This window comes from Lepidochelys kempii, chromosome 3 (assembly GCF_965140285.1).
Source record: "Lepidochelys kempii isolate rLepKem1 chromosome 3, rLepKem1.hap1, whole genome shotgun sequence".
In the NCBI taxonomy this organism is placed as follows: domain Eukaryota; kingdom Metazoa; phylum Chordata; order Testudines; family Cheloniidae; genus Lepidochelys; species Lepidochelys kempii.
Window position 1 is genome coordinate 57334273 of NC_136382.1, and position 21801 is coordinate 57356073.

The 21801-nt window shown below is 42.1% G+C and overlaps 2 protein-coding genes across 7 annotated transcripts in view; one reads left to right on the forward strand and one right to left on the reverse strand.

The window, feature by feature from the left end:
* SMAP1 (small ArfGAP 1) overlaps window positions 1-1360 on the forward strand; it is a 221404-nt gene extending 220044 nt beyond the window's left edge. For 2 of the 3 annotated variants that reach the window (XM_073336380.2, XM_073336383.2), the window contains one exon: window positions 392-1360. In XM_073336380.2, coding sequence (XP_073192481.1) covers window positions 392-526 — 135 coding nt within the window. In that variant the 3' untranslated portion in view covers window positions 527-1360. The remainder of the gene's footprint in view (window positions 1-391) is intronic. The other variant, XM_073336382.2, reaches the window with a different exon arrangement.
* B3GAT2 (beta-1,3-glucuronyltransferase 2) overlaps window positions 1-21801 on the reverse strand; it is a 68340-nt gene that overhangs the window by 6069 nt on the left and 40470 nt on the right. For 2 of the 4 annotated variants that reach the window (XM_073336384.2, XM_073336386.2), the window contains 2 exons: window positions 2073-2221; window positions 1953-1982 (listed from right to left, as the gene is read on the reverse strand). The exons of 1 other annotated variant lie outside the window; for it this stretch is intronic. In XM_073336384.2, the coding sequence (XP_073192485.1) occupies window positions 1953-1982; window positions 2073-2221 (179 nt within the window). Of the gene's footprint in view, window positions 1-541; window positions 1983-2072; window positions 2222-21801 lie in introns of those variants that run through there. One more of the 4 variants, XM_073336387.2, reaches the window with a different exon arrangement.

Here is a 21801-nt window from a genome sequence, read left to right on the forward strand (position 1 = left end):
ATTTTCTAACATAAAATGTAAAAATTAAGACTCTAAAGGTGAGTTAATCTATATAATTGTTTAAATATGTATAGATACACTATATCTTGCTGCTTAGCCAAAAAAAGTACCATATTTAGCACAACGCTATATTTAGCTGCAAATAACATGTTGTAATAGTTATCAACTAATAAGAATCAGCCTTTCTTTAGGAAAATAAAGTACAAATGCAAAATACGATTGATTTAAATCACTAAAATCAAGTAGCTAAATCAAGGTTTAAATTAATCGACCATTTTGTTCCCTAACATTATATTTACCTAGTTTAGGAACCCTTTTACTGTTTCAAGCTGATAAAAAGTGTGTGTGCTTTAACACCAGTACTAACTAGAATTGTGTGTGCATTTCACAGATGAATCAGCAAATGGCTGGCATGAATCTCAATAGTTCCAGCAATGTGATGGGCTTTGGCCAGCCCCCCAATACAGTGGCAGGATGGACAGGAAGCTCTTCGGGTCAGACTCTCAGCACACAACTGTGGAAATGAAAATTGCAACAGAAGTTTCATGCAGAACAGTCACTTGACATTCCTTGCTCAAATGCATTTATTCTTTTTCTTTTCTCCCAGTTGTTCACATTAAGAAGTTATCTAACTGACCATGTTGTGGTCTGTATTGATTTAAATTTGATGTGGTGAAAAGCAGATTGAAAATACATTTATATATCATTGGCAGCTCTTTCATATTCCAGTACATTTGATTTCATAAACCATATCAAGAAGCTGCTTTACCAATTGCATACTCAATTTTTTTCTCAAAATTATAGATCAAACGTTTGCCTATAAGGGACATAGCTATCATGTTAGTAATATCTCTAAATATATAAACCTTGCCCCCCAAATTACCCAGTAATCCTTGTAGAAGGTACTGTATGAACCAAATGTTTAATCATATAAATAGAATGTAAATGTATCACTGAATAATGTTTTTAATGTATCAAACATACTGTGTTTTATCATTCATTTCACTGTGATGTTACTATGGTGTGCTTAACAGGGAACATGGTTAGTGAAAGCAAGATAAACCTGGATATTACTGTAGTTCCACACATTTTTAGTTTATTCTTTTAAAACATGAATATTTGATCCATTTGAGTTTCCTGTGACAAAACATGCAATTTGGCTCCATAGGTGTATACATAGTGCTAATATAAAGAACTTATTGCACAATATGCATACAGGGTAACTCATCACATACGGATACTTTTTGTCCTTGCAGATATATCCAGGTTTGACAGTAATTGTGTTTACATTTTATGGTGCCTCGTATTGATAAAATGTTATTTCCCTATATTAAAAAGATAAAGCCATAAACCATTGTGTGGTTTTTATTTCATACTGTATGATTTACCTTGTCACAGTGACTTCAAGAAAGTTGTTTAATACAAGAAAAACGCTTTTAACAAATATTTCTGGTGACTAGTATTTTGCGATCTAAAACCAGTTTATAATAATTCCATCAATTAAGTTGGATAAATGTTTTTGAAAATGTTTCAGTGTGGTAGCCGTGTAAGGTGCCACAAGGACTCCTCGTTTTTCAAAATGTTGCACTTCAGTTGTTTCAGTCTTGATTGGTATTACTATGTGGAAACTCTTAAAACAAATGCTTATATTTCAGTTCAGTGATACCAAGCTGAGAAATGCATGCAAAACAAGACAAAAGATGTTATGTCTCTTAAGATATCAGATTTGCTTATCTGACAAATTTTTGTTTGCACAGAAGTCCATCAGATGACTAGTGCAGGATGTTGCAGAGTGGTAGATTGTACGCTGCTTGAATTCTTAATTGACTGAAGTCAGGCATCTTCAGCCACATCCATTTCCTATACAGTATGTCCCACACAGTTATATCTCCAGATCATACCTCAATTTTAACTGTGTCTAGGTGGTATTTTGGCTCATTACCTAGATTTACCTTTTCTGTTCGAGTGTGCCATACAAGAACCTAAAAAACAGAAGGTTAATTAGTGCAGTATTGGGTAATCTACACAGATAGCTGTAAGTACTCTGCAATGGTAGTGGAATTAGTTAGTACCTTTGTGCAATTGTTTGCTTTTGGTTCCAGCTCCTCCACAGTCGTTATCTGGTTCAGAAAATCAGATTCTTGCATTCCTGGTTGAGACCCACGGCGTTTGAATACAGCTTTAGGGTTTGACAGAATCACTTGAAGGCTCACAGCAAATCCTTTAAGACAATTTTTAAAATAAAAAATTAAACTTTTAACTGTTTACGTGGCTGTCATTTAAATCTGAAAATCTTCCAATCCCTTAGTTAAGAACTTGCATATTTGTTGTTTTATATTCCTATGTATCATTTGGGTAGACTTTTACATACCTTACAATTGTTGACTAAAACCTACTGATGAAATTGATTGCTTTTTGCTGTGAAATTGTCTGTATCGCTTAATTTCTGCATGTTTATACCAACTGCCTATGGTGCAACAAAATCAGTTTTGTTTTTATATTTTCTTTTAGCTGATTAACTGTGCTCTCTCAAAAATCAATACTTTCTCTTATTTTTCATTGTCTTGGCAAATATAAACCAATAGCTAATACAAATGTTAGGAATTCACACGTGCTATAAACGCTTCCACCTCAAACATAAAGGTGAGTTAAAACAGGAAGACTAAGCCACAGCAGCTCGGTGTCTTCTCTGACCTGACAGCTTTTTTAGTTACTGAAGATTAGGATCTCCAATTGAACTCTGTTGTTGGAAGGCAAGTAAATTTAGATTGATTTTGGCATTATAATTTATATCATTTGTGTTAAGTTTCTTTTTTATTAAAGAAATATCCACAGATCTCCAGTTTGTAGTCACCTAACCTAACACAAGCCAACTGACAAGTTTTAGGACTAAGGAGTCTGACGTGTGTTTATAATATGAGCTGGCCAGTTTTTGAAAAACATTATTCAACACAAGGGCAACACACCTACAGGAAAAAGAAATTACAGATGCTCAGTCTAAGGCATCCATTAACAGACCTGTTACATTTACCAATACGATGCTCCTCAAGGGCAGTTTGGAATGGTGGCCATTGTATTTTTCTCAAAGGAGTCACAACATAATTTTGAAATCTGTTCTGGAATACTGGCAAGAACTGTTTAATGCTGCAAAGAGTCTGAAATGTAAACTTTACTCCCATTTTCTACTACAATAATCCTGCAGGGATAGTCTTTGAAATTATTGTATCTGAGGGAACTCTAGTATCTTATCAGGTCCCTTTAGTGCAGCATCATTTTTAGACATGAAACTGCAACTGAATAAAAAGGAAATATTTTCATGCATCACATGCAAAACAGCTTCTAAGTGCTGTTGTTGCCATCTTGCAAGTACTTGAGTTAGACCTGAAAATAGATGGTCTCCACTTTAGCAAGTCAAGTCAAGTACCAACACGGGAGAGCTAAAAATAGTACAGCTTGTAAAGCCATTCTGAAACTGATTCAGGTAAAACAGTTTGTTTTCTGAACACCTTGAATAGTTCTGGGCACAAAGTTTTAGGCAGTTTATCATTTCAATCCTTTCCATATACATCTGTCCTTCCCCCACCTTCTTACCTAGGTTACAGAGGTGCAAAAATAAAGGATCCCCTATCTCTCTCAATAGGCAAAACCTTAATTTCCTCACTGCCTGAAGTGTTAAACTTCAGAATCATTTCTGATCGTTTGAGTCATTAGTCATAGGTAATGGCTGTTTGCTGTATGTCAAAGCAGTCATCATGGACACCTTAAATATCTCACTAGAAACCTACCATCAACAGTTCTGCTTTGAGAAGTCTCTTCCCCCCCGGCCACGGGTAGTCACTCAGAGCCTGACGGAACACTGCTAGCAATGGCTCCAGCCAGAGGGATGTACTAGGGTTCAGGTGACAGAAAAGGTGGTCATAGAACAGTTTGCCTGAATCCTTCCAGTGGGGGGATGCAAATGGGTTGTGAGATATCGCCCAGAAACATTGGCAGATGCAGTATTGTCAGAGAATTACCTGATGTTTCTTGGGCCAGAGGCTGAAACACCGAAAGTCAGTCCTATGTGCCCTGAGTCCTCCAGAAGCACTGATAAGCGAACACCAACGGGTAACTGGGAGAACTTGGATGTACAACCTTAGTGGGGGCGGGGGACATGCATGCGCACAAAAGCTAAGAGAAAAACATGCAAATCCACCCCTAATAACCAGGAGAGCCCTGCCTGGCTGGGCCAAGTAATCTTATCCAAGGGGATTTCCCTCCCTTGGGAGAACCTAATAAAAAACCAATTCCTCCTTTTCTGAGCTGTTTTGCATGTGGTCAGCAAGAATATTTCAGAAAGGACTGCTTGTTGGTGGATTGTAATTATGGGCAGGCCTGGACAGCCAATAATAGAGCTTGAAATAGGGGCCCTGGGAAGATGTTGGTCCCTATACAAGCAAATGGAGTGTCTGTACAGGGGCTGATAGACTCAGGCTGTAGCCAGATCTTAGTCTGGGAGAGGCTAGGGGGACAGGAAGTAAAGCTGAAGATGTAAATTGACCTCCAGGGTATCTATGGGGACATCTGACCCTACCCAATGAGAGACGTACGGCTGACCATGCAAGAACACATGGAAACATTACAGGCTGCAGTGGCAAAAGACCTGCCCTGTTGGGTCATACTTGGGCATGAATGGAAGTTCTTCAAAGAAGTGGTCAAAGAGTGGCAGGCACTTCATTGGAGAAAGTGGAGCTGGAAGACCCAAGAAGGCAGGAAACAGCTGCAGTGGCCAAGAGGGAGCCTTGGAAAGAAGGGGGATCAAAGGAAGATGAAGAAAGACCCTCCCCATGGGTGCAGGATATGTCCCCTGATCCAACTGGGGCCATAGGGGCTTGCCGCTGCCATAGTTTGCTGAAGACCTACTTTTTAATGAGGGGGACTTTGTGGACTAACAAAGAACAACCCCACACTGAAAGAGGTTTATGAGCAGCTTGCCTGTGCAGACAGCAAACTACTGGACCCCCAGCTGTGGAAACAGTGGCCCCATTTTGAATAGGTGAGAGGGCATACCGGGCGATGAAGGATCCTAGAATGGGAAAGGTCAGAATGCAACTCCTAGTACTGAGGAAGCTTCAAAGGAGGGTACTACAGTTGTCCAATACAGTCAATACAATGGGGGTCACTTGTGAAGAGAGAAGATGCTTGATGGGTGACCCTGAGATTCTACTGGCCAGGCATCCACCTGGAGATGGGAGACTATTGTGCCTTATGCCCAGAATGCCAGTGGAAGGGCCAAAAGACGGTCCCCCAGCTAACACTACCCATTGTGAGAGTGCCCTTCAAGCGAATAGGTATAAACATGATGAGCCTGTTAGAGAAGTCCGCAGCAGGGCACATATGCATACTTGTAGTCTTGGACTATGCCGCCAGATCCCCCCAGGCCATTCCCATCCAGTCAGCAACAATGGCTCTCATTGCTACTGAACTCCAAAAGTATTTGCCGGGATGGGGAACCTGAAAGAAATATTGACAGACCAAGGACAAATTTCACCTCACAACTGATGGAGCTGTGTGACCTAATGAAGGTCAAGTCCTTAAAGATGTCAGTGTGCCTTCCACAATCTGATGGGCTGGTCAAGTAGTTTAACAAAACATTGAAGAACATGCTGAAAAAGTTTGTGACCACCAAACCCTGACACGGGGACCGCCTGATCCCCACTCTCCTGTTCACCATCCACAAGGTTCTTCCCGTTTCAATTACTATATGGGAGGCAGACAAGGGGAATTATGGACTTCCTCCAGGAAACGGGAAGAGCAACGCACCAGGGCGAACAACACCGTGATGTGTTATACAGCTGTAGGACAAGTTGAAGACCCTGGGGGAGTTCACAAGAGAAAACATACAGAAGGCACAATACACACAGCAAGAAGCCTATAACAAAACGGCCCAACTACACAAGTTCCAGCCCGGAGACCGAATGTTACTCCAGCTGCCAACCTCAGAATCCAAATTCTTGGCTTGATGCCAAGGCCAATTCAGAGTGGTGAAATGGGTTGGTGAGGTTGATTATGAGATCCAGCAACCTGGGTAAAGGCAGTCTACCCAGGTGTATCACATCAACTTGTTGAAGGTCTGCAAAGGATAAGAGGGCCTCCTTGTCACCCAGTTTCTTCCCCAGGCCAGAGCTTGGAATCTCAGGCCACAGCACCATAAGGCTGTCTCAGTACCTGTAGGAAAGGGTCTGCAGCCTGAATCAGAGTAACAAATTTGCCAGTTGGTGATTCGCCAAGGTGTTTTCAGTGGTACCCGGGTGAACCCACCTGACATTCCATCACATAGATGCCAAACAAGGGAGGAAGACACATGAGAGCCCATGGCCATTCCCAAGGAATATGTGGGAGACCATTCACCAGGAACTCCAGGCCATGATAGAACTAGGGAGTTATCAAAGAGTCACATAGAGTGGAGGAATCCCAGCTGGATGGGGTGACAGTTCTGTATCAACTTCTGAAAGATAAACACCATTTCAAAATTCAGTGCATACCCCATGTTTAGGGTTGACCCACTAAGTAAATATTGAACCTTGACCAAGGGAAACTGGCAAATCCCCTGGACACCTGAATCTAAAGGGGAAAAAAAAGCACGTTCTCCACACTATGAAGGCTGTACCAGTTTAAATGTTATGGGGCCACTGCCACTTTCCAGCAACTGATGGATAGAATGTTACGACCACACGGGGCATACTACATTGACATAATCTACAGCGAAAGCTGAGCTGAACACATGAAGCACATGATGGCAGTATTACAGGCTCTCAGAGAGGTGCAAAAAAAGGTGCCACCTGCTTTTACTCACCGGATGGCGCTCCGGATCCTCAGGGGCACTGAAGGCTCCTGCTGCCGAAATGCTGCCGAGGACTGGGAGCGAGTGAAGGTCCCCGCCGAGCCGGAGCGCTGCTACTGTTGACAACTACCCCAACCAAGTGTTAACTCGCCACCCCAGAAGTCACCTACCCTGGGGTATGCTGTGGCGGGGAGAAAGAGGTGGCTATGACTTTTGGTGGACCAAGTTCAGGCCTTAGCAGGTTGCCCATCCCTTCCACCAAGAGACAAGTACAGCAGTTTCGGAGAACAGCAGCGTGCTATCAACGGTTCATACCAAACCGCCATTGTCGTTGCCTCTTTGATAGACATGGTAAAAGACACTGCATGCAAAAGGGTCCAGTAGCCCAAAAGCTGTGACAAGGTGATCAGGACACTACAAGACCGGTTGACCTGGGAACCAGTACTATTCCACCCAGACTTCTCAAAGCTCTTTAATCTCCAAACAGACTGTTTGATGTCAGACACAGAGCAGTGTTATCTCAGGAACCTTTAGGAGGAGAACACCCAGTTCTCTCTCTTAGCAGGAAGTTGTTTCCATCGGAGGTAGTCTACTTAGTTATCAAGAAGGAAGCCCTAGCAACTCTTGACCCCACTAGAGCCCTGGGTCAGAGCCCAGGCTCCCCTACCACTGCCCCTGCAAGTGGGTGGGCATTAACTAGTGGGCAATCCAGCCCACTAATGACCCTATTACAGTTTTCCTTACTCCCCTCCCAATCCAGTTCTTACCCCTACTGCTAAGATTACTCCCTATTTCTAAATCCCAGAGGAGAAACTTTTGGGCTGCCAACAGGTTACATCCCCACAACTGGCTTAACTGAGTTCCCCGAATCTAGCTTGGCCTATTCCCCCTCACTTAGACAGATCCCATGGGTGGGCAGGGAGCCAAGGCTGACACAGCCATCGCACCTGTCACTGGCCACTGTTGGAAGACAGGATTCTGGACTTCGGTCTGTCCCAGTAACCATGTGAATGCAGCCTCCTGCCACCTCAGTCTGGAAGGGGAAGAAGGAGGCAAGATAGCGCAGTGTCCTGCAGCATAAGGTAGCAGCCTCAAAACTGGACTCTATTCCCCCATCCATACACTTCCTCTATCACTGAAAGTGCTATTCTGAAAAACACTAGAATTTTTCTTCAAGGTTACCTTTGCTGTCAACTGTTAACTTGGTTCCCCTTTCTGCTAAACATATTTTTGGCCTCTCCACTCAATCTTAATTGTATAGACAATCTGAGAGCTTCTCTACATGATGCAGGTTAACATAGTGCTGTTTCAAACAGAGCTACATCACACACACTAAGGAACTTTTAGTGAGCACCATCAGAGTCCACACTGGCTAGTTAGCACACAACATGCTCATGTGCACTGAAATTTACAGCCCTCTCGTGTGGACTAAAGCGCCAGGGCAGATTGGCAGAGGCCATGGGGTTTCTTTGCCTTCCTCTGCAGTGTGGGGCATGGGTCACTTACTGGAGGATTCCCTGTACCTTAAGGTCTTTAAACCACGACCTGAGGACTTCAGCAGCTCAGACATACGTTCGGGGTTTGTTACAGGGGTTGGTGGGTGAGATTCTGTGCCTGCATTGTGCAGGTCAGACTAGACTATCATAATGGTCCCTTCTGACCTTAAAATCTATGATTCTATGTAGACAAGGCCTGAGTAGGCAAATTCATTTTTTCCCTTCATTTGTCTTTAGTTCTGTAAGGGCAGAAAGTAAATGGCTCTATAGCTGAGAAAAAGACTGAAGTCCTTCTCACCAGTAAGACCTAACCAAGGAAGCAGGCCTATTGTCATAAATGAAGACATTCACTTTTCCTGAATATTGAAAGAAAAAAATTATATAAATGTGTATACACCCTAGTGGATTCAAGAACATGTTATGTTTATTATTGTCTAGTTAAAGAATACATTTCTAACAATTTGCCCAGCCAGTGCTGCTTTTCTGTGGGAAGTTATAAAGAAAATTGTTATTCTGCACAGCATTTGCTGCTTAGATTAATCTGTGGATACACACAAATCCCTTTGTTTAAAGCAAGCAGTTGTGAATGTTAGCTCCTTAGTGGCAGTGGTTACACTGCTAGCCGTTATCACAGATGAGAAAATTAACTCCTGACTGACAACATTCTTTCTGAGTAGCTTTCAAGGAACAAGCACCACAAAAAGCTTATCAGCTCTAAAGTAACTTGCATGTACTCTCTTTAAGAGCAGTATCCCAACCTCAGAGATTCTCTGGCTTCCAAAACCAGACTTACCCAAGCCTAGGAAATAAGGCAACATACGCTCATAGATTTGAAAGTTGGTTAGAAGTAAAAACCTTAATGTTGGTTATGGGCTTCAGCCTAGCCCTTATCTCCCTGCAAAAAAACCCATCTCATTCCACAGCAGGACAGCTTCTTTTAAAGAGCAGATTAGGGTTTTAAAAATAAATAAATCTGGCACTGAAAACATTCATCCCTGGCTTAGCCTCTAAGCAAAATACATGAAAATAGCATCTTTGAGAAATGGCCCAGGGCTTTCCATGGTGGGAATGCCCATCAGTAGAACATCACACTACAGCTCATTCCACCCACGTTTGGATACAACAGCAGCCTCAGGTCCATCCAGCTTTGGAGATTCACAAGCTAAGCGCTTAAATTCACTGCAGACTGCAGCGAGTACTGTCATGGCAGCACTACTAAAGCAGATATGTTGGTAACAGGGTTTTGTAATGCTGCTTCAATTAGAAGCATTCTCCTCTTTTTTTTAATCCAAGGATGTACATTTTCTTTGTGTTACAGATGGACATCATGAGTTTTGTAAAGCAGACATCTAAAGCTTCCCTAAAATTACTCCAGGTGTTACTTTGATGATGTTCTTCCATTTTACTCTATCGCCCTCTAAGTGGATTTACTTGTTTGCTGGAAACTGAAGTAGTTCTTCGGGTGGTTCCAGCCAGGAATTCCAGGCTTGTGTGTGTGCACCAAAGCAGGAGAACATTGCTTAGCAGTACCTGTCAGGGCAGTGCTTGCTCTTGGACAGTTCCATTCTTTCCTTATTGAGTAATTCCACAGGGTTGTGTTAGGCAATTTCTTTTCATTCCTAGGACTGCTGCTGTGTGGAGTTTCACAGGATTTCATATTGCCTCCCTCCTGCTCAGTGTTGACATCCAGCTCTCTCCACATCAGCCCAGCCAGTACAGTTGAACACCTGGGCCATGCATGATAGCTAGCTGTCTGAAGGCCTATTGGGATAAGACTGAAGTTATGTGGGAAAGCAATTAGATACACCAAGGAATTATACCTGCCCTTCTTGCTGAGGTGCTGTTTCTACTACTTGTTCACATTCTAGGAGTTGTGTTAGATCCCCAGCAGCTCTTAAAATGATCACATAGCAGCAGCCTCCATGAACATTTTTCCCATCCTTGTCTAGCCAAGAGACTGTGACTGATTTTCTTGGATGAAGACGTTGCTACTGGGATCCATGCCTTTGTCACCTCAACATTAGATTATTCTATAAACTCCTGATGGGGCTGCACCTAAGTCAGCCTGGAAACCGAAAGTCATACAGAAAGCAGTAGCCTGTTTATTATACCTTAAGTATCTAACACCAGAGTTTTGTGACCTGCACTTGCTACCACTTGGTTTCCAGTCGGTATTGATTTTTACCTGTAAAAAGCATTCAGTGGCTTGGAACCTGCCTACTTCAGAGACTACCCTTTTCCTCGTGCCAAAGTGCTTCAAGTGGAGGGGCTTGAGCTGGAATGCTAACCATTCAAAAGGGAGAGACCCCTGCTGACAGGATGCTTACCATGAGGAAGGCCTTCAGCTGCGGGACCTACTAATTCCTTAAACTGTTGGCCTTTAGAGATTAAAACCAAAACAAACAAAAAAACCCAGGCTTTTGGGAGGGGAGAGTCACAATTAATGCTGTTTGTGAGAAAAGGTGTTTTTGTTTAGGTTTGGTATCCACTATGGTAGGTTACTTTGGGGGTGGGCTTTTACTTTCATTCTGATTGTCTTAACTTTGGCAAGGGCTCTTTCAGACTCTGACCAAGGATACCATAGATTGCAGGGCCCCCACTCCAAACCAATGGTCACTAAAACAAAAGTCTGTTCTCCTCTGCCTCAGTAGAACCATCATAACCAAGGCCTTCGTACATCACAGATCTCACAATAAAGCAAAGCCTGAGAAATGCCAGCTCTTCAAGCCTCAGGAGACTCCAGCAAAATTCAACGTCTGTCGCACAATGGACAGAGAGCTCAAATTCATTTCCCCATGTTTATTCCCCCCACCCCCTGCTGTTCCTCAGACGTTCTTGTCAACTACTGGAAATGGTCCACCTTGATTATCACTGCAAAATGTTCCTCTCCCCCCCCCGCTCTCCTGCTGGTAATAGCTCACCTTAAGTAATGACTCTCGTTACAGTGTGTATGGTAACACCCATTGTTTCGTGTTCTCTGTATATAAATCTCCCCACTGTATTTTCCACTGAATGCATCCGATGAAGTGAGCTGTAGCTCATGAAAGCTTATACTCAAATAAATTTGTTAGTCTCTAAGGTGCCACAAGTCCTCCTTTTTATAGTCTATCCAGTGACTCTTGTGGTCTACAGACAGGTGAGTGGATTCATCTTAATGCAACTACTACATCAATGCTAATGTCCCCCTGAGAATTCATCTGCTTTCCTTGAGCTAGCCTGGCATTAGAAGACTCATCCAACTTCCTCCCGAAGAAGATCAAAAACTCTTGAGCTAGAAATAAGCTAAAACAAATCACTAGCTACATTGTATATCCTGGATGCTTTATATTCCTCAGCTAGGTCTATTGACAGTAATATAAACCTATGTGGTTTTGTTCCTGGAACACACATCCAACCAGCTCCTGGCAGGAGCACAATATGCTTCAAACTTTTTGAAGAAGCTTATAGACAAAAGTAGTGACTGAGTCTTTGGGTAAATTGCCTAATAAAAGGGAATATAAACCATAACAAACAAGTATTTTAGTGCATAGGCAGAAAGGGATTCATATCTGCCCCTATAGAGGACCTCCTAGTCCAGGACCCATCCACATAAATGGTTCAAGTAGATACCCTACAGACAGGATAAGTACTAGAGGAATCTGGCTTCATGATAAACCGACCCAGTTCATTGTTTAAAAGGAAACAATTATTCATCTGGGATGCAGAGAAATACACAATGTAAGTCACAATGTAACTCATCTCAAAGCAGTGAAAACAGCAGTTACCAAAGGCATAAGGCAGACTCAATGTTCCTCTGAATCCACAATCCAATTCCTCCTAAGTATATATTGGTGATGAATGCCTACTGTATAAATGTACTACAGTGGACCAAATTCTACAGGATGCTCCTCTAGAGCTTTTCTTCTGTATCCACTGCACTTACTATGATCATCAACCAAGATCAAGATTCTCTCTGAAGCACCTATATCTTTTCAATAATGTACAAAGAGACAGATTTCAGAAAGGTATCCACATCTATGAATCAGAAACAGATTATAGGGTCAGGAGGGGTGATGATCCCACTCAAACAAGGAAACAGTCTAAGTCAGTGGTTCTCAGCTTGTGGCCCAATCAGCACACAGCCGCGGCTCATTTGACATCCTCAGGGACATACAGGTAGTATTGGATCCAGCCCACAATGGTAGATAGGTGGAGAACCACTGGTCTAAGTAATACTGCAAAACTTAAAAGGATATTGACTGCAATTGGAACAACAACAACAAAAAAGAGAGAGAGAGAGAGAGCAAATGCTAGCCTGGAAGTTAAAAGACAAGGTTACACTTAAAACCTCAAATGTTACAAAAGTAACTTTGTTTTTGGATCAGTCACTGTGAGGCTGGCAGACCAAATGCCAGCTCTTGCCAAGTCTTTAAGCCCCAGCCAAATTCATTGCTGTACACCAGTCTAAGTCTGATACCAATCTTAACCATACTAACACAAGTGAAACAATGTGTTTAGGCATTATGAAATGTTTGTAAGTTGCTGCATGCACTAATCTCACTTATACTATCTTTATCACATAATATAAGAATATTTGAGTTTTTGCTTTGACTGTAAAAAACAGTTTACTCTGAAACTGTGAGCTCAGTCAGGAGGGATTGTCTCCTAACCATCAAGAAGGCCTATCAAAACTAAATGGGTCATTGTGGGACATCACAATACGAAGACTGTTAATTGCCCCTTCATACCCATGAAGAAGCTAAAAGGGCTCACCAGCTTGAATTCTGGAAGAAGGGAATAAAAATAACTGACAAATTTTTTCATCTCTTTTGCCATTTGGACTCTGAGGGGCTGGAGCTATGAAACAGAAGCAGAGATCCCCAGGGTCAACCTGGGTTAGCCCTAAAAGATATTCAGAGCTGACAGATTACTACAACTCTGTCACCTTTTAAAACCATGGACTTTAACTCATTTGTGTACATATGCTTGTCTGCTCTAACCTTGTAATAACTCTCTCATTGCCTTTTCCGAGTTAATAAATCTTCAGTTAGTTTATTATAGCATGGTCTTTGGTGTGAGATTTAAGATACAAATTGACCTGGGTAAGTGAGACTGGGAGCAATATGAGTATTTTGTGATCTTTGTTATAATATAGCAACCAACTATCATTTAGTCCAGCTTGCCTGGGTGGTAAAATAATTGGACTGCCCAAGGGGACTGTCTGTGACTCCATGGTAAGACTGTTATAGTGCTTTAGGAGTTCACACTTGTTACTGGGTTGGTGAAATCTAATTATAGAACATACCATCAGTTTAGAGTTTGTACTCTGCTTCTTGATAGTCTGCCCTGAGGTTGGCACTCGCACTCATGAGCCACTCCAGACAGCATGACAATCACCACTCTCAGAACTAGCCAAAACTAGTGGATAGACTTCTCTCCAAATTTTGCACATCTTTATTGGATCAGTAACTCATTAAACTGAGAAGTGATTTTTCTGGACTATTTTACTCTTATCACCAGAGAGATGTACAGCACTGTAGTATGTAAATCAGTGTTGCATCCTTAAGCCAAAATATTCCCACCTTAGCACTGATACAGCAAACAATAAGCAGTGACTGGAAAATGCAGTGAGACTTTTTTCATCTCTTCACTAAAAATGATCACCTTCAGGATAATCATTATAAACATTTCCACAGAAGTATGTAGGATATTTAATTTAAATTTGTTGCCATACTGTGTTGTACTGTAGCGCTATGAACCTCCTAGGACTGGACAAAAAACAGGTATCTTATATCTGAGAGTAACCGTACTTCGATGTAGGCAAACTACACAAATAAAGAGGAATAACTGGATTCATGTTTGCAGCCACATATTAAAGACTTCTTAAAGTTTTTATAACTCTTTCCAGTTTACATCCATGGTGCAAAAGGTTGGTGCAAAAAGGGGCAAAATTCTACTTTCATATCAATAAAACAGTAACTTAAAAAGTGACAAGTACATTCCATAAATATTCAATGCAGTAATGGACTAAAATACACACACACACACACAGTAACATCACCAAGTACTTGGAACACCTTGAGTAATAAAGTATCTATTAGACCAAGAGGTTTACAATGCTCAAGAATTTCATTTTGTCTTATAAAAATATAACCCATACGAAAGAACTCAATCAAAATTTCCTTTTTATAAATCAAATCGCACTTAACCTTAATAACCATGTATAATTTAAAAAAAAAGCGCCCTCCAAGATTAAAATTAAAACTCTCTTAATAAGATGGTAAGTAAATGCAAACTTACTACTCTCTTGATCAGAGTTTTAATACAAAGAAACCTATAAAGAACTAAGTCAAAACTGCTTTCTATATTTGTCAGATTATTTAGAGAAAAGCCTACAAAATTAGATGTTACTACTTCCAGGGTCATACAGTGTCAATTCAAATGATCAATAGAAAAAACTAAGTCAAACTTGCTTTTTATATTAGTCAAATTTGAATTAAATTGGTTATTTAATGGCAAGACATATATGGAATTAAGCCCCATAAAAGTAAATGCAGATATACTATTTTTGAGAACAGTTTCAATTTAAAAAAATAAATTGTTTAAATTATTCAAATTTAATTTAAATCAAACAACTGAGGCTCATATGAATCATCTAAATTTTTCATCTGCAGGTTCACTCCACCTTCTTCTTCCTTTTGACTATTCAAAAATTAAACTACATAGCCATAATCATAACAAATACTAAATGAGAGTATGCACCCAATCAGGCTTCTATTGAAGGAAATGGGACAGCTCCCACTTATGTCACTGGGAGCAGGATCAAACCCCAAAGGCTGCTGACAAAAAACAGACAGCAAATCTTAGCACAGAAAATTCTTTTAACAGCATGTCAAGGTTCCTCCCCCACTCTGAACTCTAGGGTACAGATGTGGGGACCTGCATGAAAAACCTCCTAAGCTTATCTTTACCAGCTTAGGTCAAAACTTCCCCAAGGTACAAAATATTACCCCCGTTGTCCTTGGACTGGCTGCTACCACCACCAAACTAATACTGGTTACTGGGGAAGAGCTGTTTGGACGCGTCCTTCCCCCCAAAATACTTCCCAAAACCTTGCACCCCACTTCCTGGACAAGGTTTGGTAAAAAGCCTCACCAATTTGCCTACGTGACTACAGACCCAGACCCTTGGATCTTAAGAACAATGAACAATCCTCCCAACACTTGCACCCCCCCTTTCCTGGGAAATGTTGGATAAAAAGCCTCACCAATTTGCATAGGTGACCACAGACCCAAACCCTTGGATCTGAGAACAATGAAAAAGCATTCAGTTTTTTACAAGAAGACTTTTAATAAAAAATAGAAGTAAATAGAAATAAAAAGAAATCCCCCCTGTAAAATCAGGATGGTAGATATCTTACAGGGTAATTAGATTCAAAAACATAGAGAACCCCTCTAGGCAAAACCTTAAGTTACAAAAAAGATACACAGACAGAAATAGTTATTCTATTCAGCACAATTCTTTTCTCAGCCATTTAAAGAAATCATAATCTAACACATACCTAGCTAGATTACTTACTAAAAGTTCTAAGACTCCATTCCTGGTCTATCCCCTGCAGAAACCAGCATATAGACAGACACAGACACTTTGTTTCTCTCCCTCCTCCCAGCTTTTGAAAGTATCTTGTCTCCTCATTGGTCATTTTGGTCAGGTGCCAGCGAGGTTACCTTTAGCTTCTTAACCCTTTACAGGTGAGAGGAGCTTTCCCCTGGCCAGGAGGGATTTCAAAGGGGTTTACCCTTCCCTTTATTTTTATGACACGCCCCCCAAATCTCAGCTAGGGTTTACCCTTCCCTTTATTTTTATGACACAGCACAAACAATTTTTCCCTTTAGCCAGTTAGGTCTAAATATGTATAAACTTGTTTGTCATTATAACAGATTTCTTGTTTTTCATTTCCAAACCATTGACAACATTCTCTGGTAATATGAATAAGATCCAAAGGTTACAATAAGGCAGCATTCAAGTCAGTTCATTTTAGCCAGATGATTCTGAAAATTATTGTTTACATTTCAGGCCAAGTCCACACTACGAACTTGCAGCAGCATAACTGTGTCGCTCAGGGGTCTGACAAATCTACCCTCCAGAACAACTAAGTTACACTGACCTAACTCCTGGTATAGACAGCGCTATGTTGATGGGGGGGCTTCTCCTGTCAATATAGCTACCGCCTCTCATGGAGGTGGATTAAGTATGCCAATGGAAGAAGCTCTCCCATCAGCATAGGTAGAGTCGCCACTAAAGTGCTGTAGCTGCGCCCCTGCAGCGCCTTATGTGTAGACCTGCCCTTAGGGATCAAAATTAACAATACAGAAAGAGACTCTGAATTAGTTTGTGTACAGTGGTGTCGCATCTTACGTGGGGGTTAGGTTCTAAAGTTAGCGCGTAAGGTGAAAATCGCGTATAGTCGAAATTACCCTTGAAAATCCCTTCAATCGCCCATAGAGTACAGTATACTGTACATGGTTTTGTGTATACAAACCTGTACAGTAATATGTATAAATGTATACAGTAATGTACGGTATATAATAAAGAGTACATATGCAAAATATAATTTTACTGTACTGTATTTTTAATGATGGGGTAATTACGGGGGGTCGTCAGGGTTTGAGGTCAATCCAGGAGATGGAGGTGATAGAAAGCTTGGGTGACGGAGAGCAAGTCGTAGACAAAGTGATTGGCTCTGGTTCAGCTCGAGAAGTTGATTGCGTAGGCTCATCTACTGCTGGTTGTGTTTCCTTGAAAAACATGGTGATCAGCAACTGTCGCTGTTGTCTCTTGAGCTGCTCAAACATTTCTTGATACGGTCTCAAATCGTCCGTAATACTACGTATGATTTTGAGGCTTCGTTCCGTAGAGGGATCATATTCAGAAATTAAACCATTCAAGTGTTTCACTGCTTGGAACACTTCAAATTTATGAAGATTCCAACTTGCTGGCTCTTCCTGTTCGTTGTCGTCATCTTCGTCTTCTATAGATGATTTTATCAATTCCTCTAACTCTTCGTTAGTTAATGTTTCTCTATGGCTCTCAATTAATTCTTCAATTTCTTCCTCAAGGATGTTGACGAAACCATCACCACCCACTTGCCTGGCCATCTGAACAATGTGTTTCACTTCTTTGTCAATGGTCGGGAAACCCTTAAAATCATTCACACATTCTTTCCATAGGTTTCGCCAACATGCATTGACTGTTTCAGGCTTGACTGCATCCATTGCCTGTTTAATATAAGTGATGCAATCGGCAATGTTGAAGGACTTCCAACACACCATCACATTAAGATTGGGATCAGCATCCATAGCACTACGTATCCGTGAAGACGTAAGCCTTGTGTACGTGGCCTTGAAACAGCTAATCACGCCTTGGTCAAGACATTGGAGGATGCGGTGGTATTGGGGGGGATAAAGACTACTTCAACGTCGTTATCGCAAACCAGAGTGCCGCAGGGTCGACAGGAGCATTGTCTATGATCAGCAACACTTTAAAGTCAAGTCCTTTCTCTTCGAGGTACCTCTTGACCTCCGGAATGAAACACTTGTAGAACCAATCCAGAAATAATGCTGCCGTCACCCAAGCCTTTTTATTTGATTGCCAGAACACAGGCAGAAGATTTTTGTTCTTGCCTTTTAGGGCACGGGGATTAGCAGCCCTGTTGAGCAAGCCCGGCTTTATTAAATGCCCAGCCGCATTGCCACAAAACAACACAGTCACATTGTCTTTAGCTACTTTGAAGCCAGGGGCTTGTCTTTCTGATTTCAAAATGTAAGTGCAGTTGGGCATTTTATTCCAGAAGAGCCCAGTCTCGTCAGCATTAAAAACTTGTTCCAGAAGATAGTCCTTTTCTTCTATGATTTTCTTTAATTGTTCGGGGTAGGCTTTTCCTGCCTCTTCATTGGCAGATGCAGCTTCACCAATAGTCTGCACGTTTTGGAGGTTGAAGTGGTTCCTAAAACTGTTAAGCCAACCTTGGCTGGCTTTGAATTCCTTCTCATCAGAAGGCTGTCCCTCTTCAGCGGGAGGTTTGAACAGCAGGTAGAGACTAAGAGCCTTTTCTCGCAACATGTTGCTATCCATAGGCACACGTTTACAGTTCATGTCTTCCAGCCATAAGTTTAATGCCTTTTCAATCTTCACTAAACTCTTATCACGCACCTGGCTCATCACCTTAGCAGTTACTGGAGCACTTGATGCCATGGCTTGACGAATTTCTCTCTCTCAAATCTTGATGGCACGGATGCTAGATTCGTTGCGGCCATATTTACGCCCCACGTTGGAGACCAACATACCATCTCTCAATAAGTCCAACACAGCCAGTTTTTCCTCCAGCATTGGAACAGATGGATATTTCTTTGGTTGAGCACCAGATGAAGTAGTTGGCTTGCGTTTAGGGGCCATGTTGTATGAAAAATATGTATCTTTAAACAGCAGAATCACACTCAGCATGGTGAGATGCTCACACTATGAGAGGCAAGCGGGAATGAGACCAACTGAGGGAACAGCAGATTCACGTCTCCCATCTCTCACTCACTACGGGGCACACACTCATTGAGTGGAATGGTGGGTGGAATCGCCCACACTATTTACAGGTATCTTGTTGTTTTTCTTTTTTTTGCCGAGCATGTATAGTTGAATTTGCGTAAGTTAAATGCACATATGATGCAACTCACCTATACTCTGGAAATCTAAGAGCCTAACGTGGTGGTGGTTTACTTTGGAAAGATGTTGGAAAACTGCCATTTTAAAAAGTAATTTTTAACATTAACTGAAAAAATATAAATCATTCCAATTATACAGATATTTATCCTTATTAACCTTAACCTAATAAATTCACATTTCCACACAAGTATAATAAATCTTATTCAATCTCATACATATCTGTGTGACATATCCTTTATAAGACCCCTACTAATGATGTTTGTGCTTTTAGCATGTATATTTTCTTTCAATGTATTCAAAGACTGAACCAAGACTGGAGGGAAGGTGGTTTTAGAAATCCAATCCTCAGGTAGCATTGTGTAATACAGAGGCTCCTTGGCAGAGTCCCATTCTTTGTGAAAGAACTCACCACACCAAAGACGTCTTGCAGGATGTTTATCCATAAGAGTAACATGTACGCTTGTAACTTGTCAAGATGCATAATCTTTGTGACATGTATGTACGGTAATCTTTAAAGATAAATGTATTTATAAAGTATGCTTTATGGCAGGGGTGGGCAAACTTTTTGGCCCGAGGGCCACATCGGGGTTGCAAAACTGGAGGGCCAGGTAGGAAAGTCTGTGCCTCCCTAAACAGCCTGGCCTCCTCCCCCTGACTGCCCCCATCAGAACCCCTGCCCCATCCAACCCTTCCTGCTCCCTGTCCCCTGACTGCCCAGTCCCCTATCCACAGCCCCCCCCGCCCCCCTGGGACTCCCACACCTATCCAACCCCCTCCCCGTTCCCCATCCCCTGACTGCCCCCCAGCAGAACCCCTGCTCCCTGACTGCCCCACCCCAGAACCTCTGCACCCTGCTCCGTGTCCCCTGCCTGCTCCTCTGGAGCCCCTACCCCTTATCCAACTCCCTGCCCCCTTACCATGCCACTCAGAGCAGCAGGAGCTAGCAGCCCCATCGCTGTACTGCCTGACAGGAGCATGGTGGCACAGTGAGGTGAGGCTGTGGGGAAGGGGGGACAGCAGGGGTGGGACCGGGGGCTAGACTCCCTGGCCGGGAGCTCAAGGGCCGGGTAGAACAGCGCCGGATGTGGCCCGCAGGTGTAGTTTGCCCACCTCTGCTTTATGGACTTGAAATAAAAGTAAGTCACCAGGGGATAATAAGCATCAATGATGGCTCATTCAAGCAGGAGGAGTTGTTACCCTACCATGGTTAGCCAATGATATAATACAAAGCACAATTGTCTAGCTTTGCTCCATCCCAAGGTTTTCAACTGCAAAACATCAGAGACAACTGCAAACAATCTAAACCACTTCGAGGTAAAAAAAAACAAAAAACCCGAACATTTCAACAGACTGAGAATCACCCTTTATAGGAACAAAGACAAAGGACTGTTTCAGTAGAACAGAGGGTGGGGAAAGGCACAAGCTCTCCATTCACTGAAGGGTGTTCTCATGAAAAAAAAAAAATGGATCCTGAGTCCTGTGATTCCAGCTACCTCTGCAACAGGCCGAACTTTGTGGGGGGGGGAGGGGGATGGGAACCCTACTTTATTAGCTAGGAAATATAACTATTAATAAGTGTAGACCCAATTTTGCGTTTTATATTGTAATCATTTGTTTCCACCACACTCTCGTTTCTAGTATAATCTCAAAACTTCTTTAAATAAACAGTCTTTTGTTTTGTTACAAGTGCTGTGTGGTATACAGGAGCAGGGATTTAAGGTAGAACTGGGGTGTGACATGGCATATTTGGGAACAGAGGATCTGGGATTTCTGTGAGTAACCAATGTCAGAGGCTGGTTATCACAGGGGAACACTTCAAAGCTATTCAGAATGGGGTGTACCTCTTGTTGACCGACAGGGCTGGCATAGCCCAGAGGAGAGTGCTTGAGTGGCTGAAGGGCTGGTGGTGTCAGGGAGCTGACACCCAGCCACCCTGGGTAAGACTCCCTCTCACTGGAGTCAGGTGAACAAGGTGACTCCCAGTCCTGGATACCCCAAGAACACTATGCCAAGCCAAAAGGATTGCTGGGAAACCCAAGCAACACCCCTCTTGGCCCTGGCTGTGCCCCCTACAGCAGGGTCTAGAAGAGGAGGTGATAGGACTGTCATGGTGACATTATACCAGCCAAGGATTCCCCTATGGAAAGGGAATCCTCCAGTAGCCAGATCCACCAGGAAACAAAGCTGCCCTAGCAGACCAAGGAATGTAGAACTAATTTGTAGAACTATGTAAATTAATTTAGTAATTTTGAACTGAACTGGTCAACAATGTTTCCTAATCCTAATGACTGAACTGCTAAAGAAATAAACTTTAAGGAAGTTTCTGATGGACCCATAGCATTATATGACTGGGGAAAAACACATTTCTTATTTGAAACTGCCTTCAGTGCAGTCCTGGCTAATGGTGGCATCCTCTCCTTGTCATCTTTTGTGTGAGCTGGAGAAGGCATTGTTACAAATTTCTCTATTACCCCTCTTTGTTCTTTTGTCTTTTCTTTAAAAATTATATAAAAAAATGCAAAGGTAATACATCTCCAAAATATTGTGAAGCTAATAGAAAAAAATCTAATCACATGAGAAAAACAGGACTAAATAGTCAAGGACGGCTAAACTGCTGACTTTGCTGCTCTCTCAAGGTCTGAGCAACATGAAAAGATATAGAGGGTTTTTAGACTCTGCCTGAAGTGTGCACGGGTTGGATGGAATGGGATAATACCAGCCATGAGTTGCAGCCATTTCCATATTTAATTTTAGTGTAACCTTAAGTTTGAACTTCTAGTCTTTCTA